General features: G+C 33.5%; 1 protein-coding gene across 2 annotated transcripts; it reads left to right on the plus strand.

Annotated features, from left to right (window-relative positions):
* The first annotated feature begins 932 nt into the window (after nucleotides 1–932).
* On the plus strand, nucleotides 933–3,479 carry LOC142632015 (uncharacterized). 2 transcript variants are annotated; one of them, XM_075806438.1, is made up of 6 exons: nucleotides 933–1,256; nucleotides 1,649–1,752; nucleotides 2,009–2,272; nucleotides 2,343–2,553; nucleotides 2,741–2,822; nucleotides 3,102–3,479. In XM_075806438.1, the coding sequence occupies exons 1-6, from the start codon at nucleotides 1,231–1,233 to the stop codon at nucleotides 3,300–3,302; spliced, it is 888 nt and encodes a 295-aa protein (XP_075662553.1). In that variant the 5' UTR covers nucleotides 933–1,230; the 3' UTR covers nucleotides 3,303–3,479. The 2 variants fall into 2 exon arrangements, with proteins under 2 accessions (XP_075662553.1, XP_075662554.1); XM_075806439.1 differs by lacking the exon at nucleotides 2,741–2,822 and having other exon boundaries at nucleotides 939–1,256; nucleotides 3,102–3,444.
* Nucleotides 3,480–10,258: the final 6,779 nt, after the last annotated feature.

Raw genomic sequence — 10,258 nt, forward strand, 5'->3', positions numbered from 1 at the left:
ACATTAGCTTTTTTTTTTTTTTCCTTCTTTTTTTAAGATTGAAGTATACATTTGGGCCTTAAATTTGAGGTTGTTTTTATTTTGTCTATTTTTATGCTTAATTATATTTTCATATTCATTAGTAATTTGACTGATAAGTGTCTTTCATGTTTAACTATTTCATGAAATATTGGTTTAAAATGTTGTACAATAAATGAATTTTATTGTTGTAAGTAGAAAAACATATTATTGACGGTTAGATCATTAACGGAAATAAATGGCATGGCCAATATGAAAATGGAATCAAACATGAAGAGTGAAAATAGAAATTTTAAAATGTAAGAAGTCAAAATAAAAAATAATCCCAACTTTAAGGCTAAAAGCCTAAAAGTGTGTTTTATTCTTTCTTTTTGATTTTTTTTTTTTTTTTTACTTATAAAACCATTGTTCCTATTTCATAACACATAAGTAGTCAGTTCCTATTTCCTATTGTAGTATTTTATCTTTAGAGAGAGAGAGAGAGACATTGTTTAGCAAGAGTGGGAATCACTTCAAGTAGACCACCTTGTCAAAACTGCAGCCAATATATAAAAATTTAAAAACCTCAAAGCCAAGCAACCCAAAGATGCTTCAAATTAAACAATGAACCCAATGAAGTGTTTCCCGCCCTACAAAGCAATAACATTAGCAGTGAAGAGACTGAGGATTAACTTGGGTGGTCAAAGAATTTGCCTCCTTCGGTGGGCCAACACAAGAATCTATCTTTCGGCTTAACTGGGTGTACAACATTATACCCTCACCATCCAAACGGAATAAGGAATAACTGCATGAAATGTCTAAGTGGGGAATATGATGAATAGGTTCCATTCAAGTTCATTGCAAACTTCAGCATCACTTAAACACATAGAATATGTATATATAAAAATGTCTGTGTGCCAAAGATGTCTTTAATAGAAAGATGTCTGTGTGCCAAAGGACTTAAAAATGGAAACAACTTGTAAACGCAGGTTTATATGTCCATGTGCATGTGCATGTGCATCTTCCATTGGAGGGAAGAAAAATGCTTTGCTTCCTTCAACAGTCGAATGCAAAGCATATTTTACCTTGCTTGCCGCCTATCCTGTTCACCAAGCTAAAATCAGTACAACCTGCATTGTGACCAACTCTTGCTTCTAGTCTTCTTCACAGACAGACACTACTGGATAATCAGGCAAATCAGATTGGGAAATCAACAAGAAGAGTTTTTGGACAATGGATCTTTTGGTTAAGCAAAGGAGGTACCCTCTAACCCAATCCAAAATCTGTTTTTTCTTGACAAGTCTTTGTGAAATTTTCTTGAACTTGGAAATATTAGTCAAAACCAACATAATAACTGAAAAGAGTATGGCATGTAATTCTTCATTGGTGCTAAATTACTGATTTAAAATTTAATCTAACACTACCCCTTCACGTTTGGGCCTAAGGTGGAGGTAGTAATTGAACCCAGGACAACTTGCTCTGATACCTTGAAAAATGACCAATTGTCTCAAAAGGTTAAGTTATTAGAAAATTGTGAATTTAATCATTTAATGTAACAATTGAAATGTACATAATAGAGTAGACTTAGTCTTTTACACACCTTCTGCATCAATCTTGGTTGAAGAATTATTAACCACTTTGTTCTTGTTAGAGTGAGGCCTTCTGGCCAAAGTAAAGAAAAGCAGGAAGAGTTCATTGGCACTGGAGTAAGAACACCACTACGTCTATCTCAACAAACAGATTCCTTCAATGAAGGTACAAGTGCTTTCACATCATCAAAATACACATATATGCGCAAATTTTGCGTAATTCTACTCCATAAATGTGGAGCATAAGTTCAAAATCTTGTGCTTTCTCTGTCAAGATACTTTTTTTTTTCATCAATGACGTGTGTGAAAGCAGATTCCAATTTTATTCGGTGGCCAATCGCTGAAGCACAGACAAATGAAAATGCTTCTTCATTAGTGAATTTATTTATTTATTTTTAAATCTCATTTGCTAGCTTTTCTAGATAATGCTGAGCAGGGCTTGTACCAGAGGCGGCTTTCGGGTCAAGTGAGTGAGGATAATGATTCAGGAGACACTGAGTTTGCAGCTGCTGTTGCAGCAGTTGCATTTGCTATTCACTCACTTGAAGAAGATGAATTAGAAATTCAGAAGAAGAGGAGAGAGGATCTTGAAACGTCACGGAACAAGATTAAGAGCAGAAAAGATGATAGCTCAAGTGCTGGTAGAGCAACCAGGATATTCTCAAACACAGAAATGAAGAGTGCTGGTAAATGTTACAGTTAAAAAAATAAAACATGATAAACATTGTCCAAGAATTGACAGATTGTACGTATCAGGCACAGTTTCATTAAATAAGTCAATAGGGCAGGAAAGGGAGGCACAAGAGAGGGCTTTTCCAACTCCGAATCCAAGTCATACATCCTCAATGAGACCTACACCCTCAGCTGATAGAAATCAGAACCAGATGAGAGATTCATCACGACGCAATGATGTGGAAGCCAAAGCAGATGCTTGGGAGAAAGCTGAGATGACAAAGATAAAAAAGCGGTAAATGATTATACTTTGAGATGGTTCACTTTCTTGGAATCCAAGTTAATTAGCATGTATCGATTCCAAAAAGTTAATACCTAGTCTTTTCATAGTCAACAAGTGGCTTATAATCCCACATTAATAGAATATGGATTTTAGTTTCATTTTTTTCAAAATTATTTTCAATAATAAGCACAAATTTCAGGTATGAGAATATGAATTCCAAAATACTTGCTTGGGAGGATGAGAAGAAGACACAGGCCAAATTTAACATGGAAAAAAAAAAGGTTTTGCCTCAAACCTTTGATGTTCACTTGCTAAGTTTTTGAATTAATATTCACAACACAAAACTTGTCCAACTCAAATTTAAAGTAGGGAACAACTATCCCACACCAGAGCAAAGGAAACACCCCTTTAACAAGCAAGCTGCACACTTTCGAGTTGATAGAGTAATTATAGACAAACCTAGACTAACCTTAACCTAGAGGATTATGTTACTTGTTCTACATATGCAGGCTTAAAGAGGCATGACCTTACAACAAGTTCCCTAATTGTTGAAATTTCAGGGTGAGTTGGAGCAGCGAAGTGCTTTAAACTTACGACACTACCAAGAAAAGATAGCATGGATTGATCAGATAGCAGGAGGAGCAAGACAACAGTTGGAAGAGAAAAGAAGAAATCAAGTCTCTAAGGTGGAAGAAAAGGCAAATAAGATCAGGTCAACAGACAAGGTTTCTGTCAAATGTTTCTGCTTCTATTGTCACTAGGAATGTAATGCACACACAGACCCAAAAAAAAAAAAAAAAAAAAAAGGAATGCGAGGCATTTGGATTCAGTAGTCTTCACTCAGGAATGTAACAGTAAATTGTAGAGACAAAATGTTGATCAAGTCAGCTAGGAAATTGTGTGTCATGTTAATTACTTAAATCTTTTTATTCACTTTGTGATTATTTGCTCTATTGTTTATTTATGCATAGAACTATTATAATTCATTGCACTCAGTACAACCAGATTTACTTTGCTCTATCATCGTGAAGACAATAAAAACAATGAGAATTCCAACACAGAATTCATTGCAAAGCTTGGGAGAATGGCTTTTCTGAAATAGACAGTTCCAGACACTCTTGATTGATTGTCAGCAGATTAGTAAAAACCATTAGAACCACAAAGAACATGCAGGAATAGCAGCTTTTATTGAAATTCTAGCAACCCAAAATCAGAGGTAGGGCAGCAAATATCCTTGACCACAAAATTCATTGCAAAGCCAATTGAAGTGAGAACACAATGAGTCACAAGATTGAGGTGCCCACACATAAGAAGACCAGCTCTAAATGCATGCCAGCACAACAGCAATGGTCGGCAACCACATAGAACAAAGTTACCCCAGCTGCTATGGTGTTGAACTGTTATACCACATGCAAGGCCTAGCTGTGCAGGGAACCATCTTGGCCAAACCTTGACAAGACATGATAGTTACGTGTCTGATACATCTTACATTCCTGTTTGATTAAGCTTAAAATTGAATATAAACAAGCTTATTTCTTAGGTATAATTTTTTGAAAGTGCTATACTTTTCTAGATACTTTTACACAATAAACATTTTAAACAAAATAAGCTATCCTTAACACACTTATGCAGTCAAATTCACGAAGATATGATGCCAGATAAAGAAAGAAGAAAGAAAAGGAAGAAAATCATGAAGTGGAAAATTTTGCCTTTTTCTCAATTAAAACTTCATCAGGAGCCACAAAAGCTGTGCATCTGTCACATAATTCAGGACCATAACCAGCCAAGCGGGGACCTCTAAGTTATGACACTGTATTAGTCATTCATTAATTCAATGAAAATTGTGACATACATTAGCCTATGCGAAGAATTTCTATGTTCTTTCCTGTTTTCTGTTTCTAATTTATGGTTTTGATTCTCACTCACATATCTACTATTTCATGTCTCCCACATCCACAATTTTTTGTCTACTATATTGAAAATGTGGACATTCTCGCATCAATTGTAGACATGTGTGTGAAACAGTGAATGTGAACGAGCATGAAAGAATTTTTTTTCCTCTAAATTATTACTTTTTCTAGCTTGAATATTTCCTGATTTCTTTCTCTAATCTATTATTTTTTTTACCTTGAATGAGTTGTAAACTAGGAAACGCGGACACTTCATTTGGTGTTGTGCCTGTTGACCACTCAACCAATAAAATGCTGTTATTTATGCAAATGTGACATCACCTAGTCATTTTTATTTTTTATTCCTTGTGTTGATTAGGAATAGAATTTAAAGTAGATAATTTCCCTTTTTTTTTATTGAGAATACTAAATATTTTAACACACACACAAGGGGAGATAGGAGAAAATTTTAAAGAAACTAATAGTGGTGTATATTTAAAAGAGCCCAACTCTTAAATACACAGCACAGATTTTAAACCTCTATAACTCACACTCATTTTACAATGTGAGAATAACCCACTGTTTTTCTTTTAAGAATACTAAATATTTTAACACACGCACAAGGGATAGAGGAGAAGGTTTTAGAGAAACTAACAGTAATATATATCCACAAGTAGATAAATACTATGATGAGTGAGGACAGTTTATTATGGTTGTAGTAATATGCACAACTCATTTCATATTGCACACAGTAGTAACTGAAGTTTGGCTTAGGTCAGCCTTCCATTTCCTAAAATGCTCCATAGCTTAACATTTATTTATTTGAGAAATAGAGCTCCATAGCTTAACATGAGCTCTAATAAAAATCAAAATGCCTACGACCACACCCGAATCGACACCCAATGTTACAACATAGGTGTTATTTTGTGATTGAATTTTAATACTTACACACAGGACTCACAAAAATTTGATTAAAAAAAAATTTTGAGTGTACTAATCACGAAATGACATTAAAGCATATTGTGAATTTGGGTGTAGAGTTGGGTATGTCCCTACTAAACTTTCTCAATAAAAATTTACTTCCAGGTCCAAATGACTGAATTCTTAACTCATAACCCATCTAATTAAAATGGGTTTATGTGTGTGTAAAAATTTATTGTGTGTCTGTAGAAGTGACCGATTGTGTGTATATTTAATGTATATGTGCCAATGTGCGTGGGATCCTGTTAGTGTGAGCATAGGCGGAGCTAAGGGGTCCGAGAGGGGCAATTGCGTGTGACTATGACGATGCTGATTGATTGTATCAAAAAAACAGATGATGCATTAATTGATGTGTGTTGTGTGGGCGCTACCGTGTACATTTTGTGTATGATTGTGTAGAGTAAAACACGTTGAAGAGAATATAAACGGTGCTGAGAGATTTCAAGCATTATCTATCTTCTTCTTCTTCTTCTTTTTTTTTTTTTTTTTTTTTTTTCAATTATTTTAAATTTTGTGTGTTATGAAGACCTAATAGACATTTCATATTGTGGTTTTCAATTAACTTAACTGGTAAAATTTCTAATGGTTGTATAAGAAATCTGAGGTTCAGTCATCGCCTACACTAAAATCTGATTGATGTCTTGGTTCGATGATAAAGAATTATAATCTGAAGCAGTCATCATAGGTTGAAACACTAAAAAAAAAAAAAGACATTTTGAATTTAAATTACGTAATCTATTAAAAATATTTACACAAATTTAGTAACAACAGGAGCTATATGACAGACTATGAGTGGTTGATCATCATATACACATAAACCTATAATTTTTTTTTCACCAATTACACTCTGTCACGTGGCAAAAAGTTGCAAATTTTTGTGTGTTACTAGACTTTTATTTTAAAAGACACGATATAATTTCTCCCTTTTCTAGTGTTTTCCATTTTCTTGTCAAATGGACCCTAGAGTTTTTTAAAACAGCTTGGGAGATGGGAGAGGGAGATGGGACTTAGGATTGTTCATATGCTCTAAATAATGAGTAATTCTTAGGTACTCCCAGAGCATGGAGAATGGTGCTCCCTCCTCTCACATTCATGGCGGGGTCCGCTCATTAAATTCATAGTGGGGTCCACCATGAGTGTGAGAAGAGGGAGTACCATTTCATTATACTTCGGGATTACCTAAGAATTTTCGCTAAATAATAGTACTAAACATTATAAACATTATTGTTACTCTTGCTACCGTCGGGATAAATCTGACCCCTTCCCCTGTTCCCGCCTACGTATATGGGATATTTTAAGAAGTGAACATCTTTTTTAGTAGCGGGGTCCGGGGAAAGAATAGGAAAGGTGATTTCGCTATATTTCTGACCAGGAACAGGACCTATCACAAGAATATTTTTTTTAGTCGGGCGGTAGTTCTGAAAAGACAGATTGCCTATCTTTTCTTTAATCTCGGGCGAAATACGATCGGGGGGGGCTAATTCAAACCCTTCAGGTAAAATAAGAACAGCCCCCACATTCAAAGCCCCCTTTTTACCATTAGCAAGAACTTGTTTTAATTGCATATCATAAGGAATTCGAACAACCGCTTCAAATACAGTATCAGGAAGTACCGCCTGTGGAACCTCAATATCCACGGGTTTATTAGCTAAATGGCAATTGGCACATACAATACGGCCGGTCGCTTCGCGTGGATTTTCATAACCCTGCTGTGCAAAAATGGGATAGGCATTTGAAATGGGTGCCCCAGTTATTATATATATCATGAGCGATACGGAAATGGATCGAGTAATCTCTTCCTTTATCCAAGAAAAAAGGGTATTTATAGTTTGCATGGTCCAATCATTGGTATCGAAAATTTATACAATAAAATTAGGTAGGTTCTTAGTCTAGTATAGTTCCCTATCTATGATTCTGCTATGTACTAAAAGAATTTTATTGTAATGGAATAGAATATAGGAGGAATCGAATCCCTTGTATGAGTAAAAAGAATAAGTACAGTTTTGAATGTTTTGCTTATGTACAAAGTAACAACCAACCATTCTAATTGGATCAGTGAATCATTTTTCAGTCATTCATTGAATGATAAATCACTACAAGTGAGGGAGATACACGATTTAAATAACGGAAAATCAAATATTTTAAAATTGTATCTAGAATGACCGGAAAGGTAGAAACAAGACCGGATATAATTTGATCATTATGAGCAAATCCAAAATCTTTGTAGACAGATCCAATCATTAGTTCCCAACCGTGGGGCGAATGGAACCCTATACATAAATCAGTTACTAAAAGAATGGAAAAGGCTTTGATTGTGTCGCTTAAGTTATATAGAAATTCTTGAACCCAATAGTTAAGAATAACAAGTTCTTCATTACCTAGCATAGAATAACCACTTAGAATAACGAAACAGATCATATTTGTCGAGAAGTGCAAAATCGTATGGATACAATCTTCATTGTGCATCTTGATCAATTGGATCGTTTCGTTGTAGATTCCGATACGAAGCTTTTCTAGATGTGTTCCCGGGTATTCCTTTATCATTTCGTCCAAGAATAAGAGTTCCTCTAATTCTATGAATTTTTATGGTGGTTTTATTATTATTTTTTTTTACAATTTAAACTAATCTAATAATGAGTAATGTATTTCGTAATTATATTTTTATTTATTGTAGGAACAATCATAAATGTAATATATGAACAATCCAAAACATCAAAAAAATGTAAACTAAAAAAAATTAATAAAACTTAACAATGATTAATTGAACCAATATTAGGATAAAATTTTGTTTTTGATAATCTATTAAGGTTATTTTCTTTGTAGAAATTATAATTTCGGCCACCAAAAACATATTATCAAATAATCAATTATTAGCAAAATCTAAAAATTAAATTTCTATACATGCATTGTTATAAAATAATAATAATTAAAATAAAATTGCAAAAGTTAAAATTTGTCACCTATCCGATTGTTTTCGTTTGGCTAACCTTTGCTTTTCTTCAAATGAATGACATTGTAGAGTACTTCTAATACAACTATTAAGAGTATTTTATCTACCACAAATGATTAGAAAATAAACAAAAATTAGTAAAGTCTCATAGTTTAACATCTAAATTGAGTACTATAAAAAATCATGATAGGTAACAAAATAAATACCAAATTATGGAAATCATGCTATGTAATAGGATAATATTATATTTTTATATGCTATATTTAATTCTTTAGAACGCAATAGAATAACATTTAACAATCAAAGAGAATAAAAAAAAAAAAAATTAAAAACAAAACTAAATCGCATTAACCCAAAATAGAATTTTAAAGAATATAAAAAAATTATCAACCTAAAGTAGAGATGCAAGTAAAATAAAAAAATCCACTAAAAAATTTAGAGAGAGAGAGAGAGAGAGAGAGAGAGAGAGAGAGAGAGAGAGAGAACCATTTTTTTGGTGAGGGAAAACTATGCATAGAATAGAAGAGATAGTAACAAATTTATATAATAAGAGGGTGTAAATAAGAAGAGAAAAAAATAAAGGAAGATGAAGAGAAAGAAGAAGAATGATATTAATGTAAACGGTAGTGGGGAGATGAAAATGTAAGAGAGGGAGAAAAATTGAAGAAGTAATGGGGAGATGAAATTGTAAGGGAGAGAGAAAGGTTTGGGAAAGTGTAAATATTAGAAAAATAAATATTAAAAACAATTATAGGAAAATTGGAAAGAAAAAAAAAACCCTAAAGCTTGAAAGGCTTCAACATTGTTAATGTTGTTGTTGTTGGTTTTTTTTTTTTCCTTTAAGTTGAAAAGGCTCACACAAAACCCTAAAGCTGAACTGAAAAGGCTTTTTGTTGGATTAATTATACAGATTTATTATAGGGTGATAGTGGGAGTAAATAAATAAGTAGTGGACTGGATTTATTATAGGGTGATAGTGAGAGTAAATAAATAAGTAATGGGCTGCATTTATAGGGCTGAAAATTGTAGGACAAATTATATTTTAAAAAAAATGACGTGGCAGCTGATGTGACATAACGCAAGAGCAGCAGCATTAAACGCAAGAGCAACAGCATTAAACGCTAGAGCAGCAGCATTAAACGCTACGCTTCAACTTTTAGTAATATATAGATATAGATAGATATAGATGACAGAAATTGATTGCTGACAAATGATGATCAATGAGGACAATGTACAGCACTATGGGAAGTTCCCACATGGCAATGGATGACTGTATCAACGTGTGCACGGCTGATGCAGAAATTCATAGTCCTCATGTCTGCTTCATAAGTGAGAACTGTTAAATTGAAGGGCCACAATTTAGATACGAATCTCTTATGGTGGATGTGACATCTATATGATTGGAAACATTATAGCTACCATGGACATCATAGTCATTATCTATTTCATTGGAGGACAGTTTAGGAAATTTGTATATCTTTTTTTTTTTTTTTTTGATTGGAGGAAATTTGTATATCTTGTTCACATATCATGAAATTGGAGATAGAAAAAAAAGTTAGAAATTGTACAAAAAAATTGAAAAATAGACCCAATTAGGAGCAGTTCAGCAGTCAAGTGAGGGGCCAAAACTGGTGCTATTTTCAGCCTAACTTTTAATCTCTCCTATTTTGATATGTCAACTTGCGGATATGAGATTGGACTATATTTAGGACTGAAGACTAAAACAAATGAAACTCCGACTTGAATTCAGTGCACAAAAACATTAAACCTGTTGAGATAATGTGAAATATCCTTACCTAACCTACTAGGCAGTAGGCATAATCAATGTCACTATATATGACATATATATAGCAATGGATTGGGAACTGAATCCAACTATAGTTTGATTGGGAAGAAA

The sequence above is a fragment of the Castanea sativa genome, chromosome 4, assembly GCF_040712315.1.
Source record: "Castanea sativa cultivar Marrone di Chiusa Pesio chromosome 4, ASM4071231v1".
Taxonomy (NCBI): domain Eukaryota; kingdom Viridiplantae; phylum Streptophyta; class Magnoliopsida; order Fagales; family Fagaceae; genus Castanea; species Castanea sativa.

Bases quoted from the DNA above. Each gene is read 5' to 3' on its own strand.
- LOC142632015 (XM_075806438.1), top strand. From the start codon at position 1,231: ATGGATCTTTTGGTTAAGCAAAGGAG. The intron at 1,257-1,648 runs GTACCCTCTAAC...TGTTCTTGTTAG, and splicing joins CTTTTGGTTAAGCAAAGGAG to AGTGAGGCCTTCTGGCCAAA. The intron at 1,753-2,008 runs GTACAAGTGCTT...TAGCTTTTCTAG, and splicing joins AACAGATTCCTTCAATGAAG to ATAATGCTGAGCAGGGCTTG.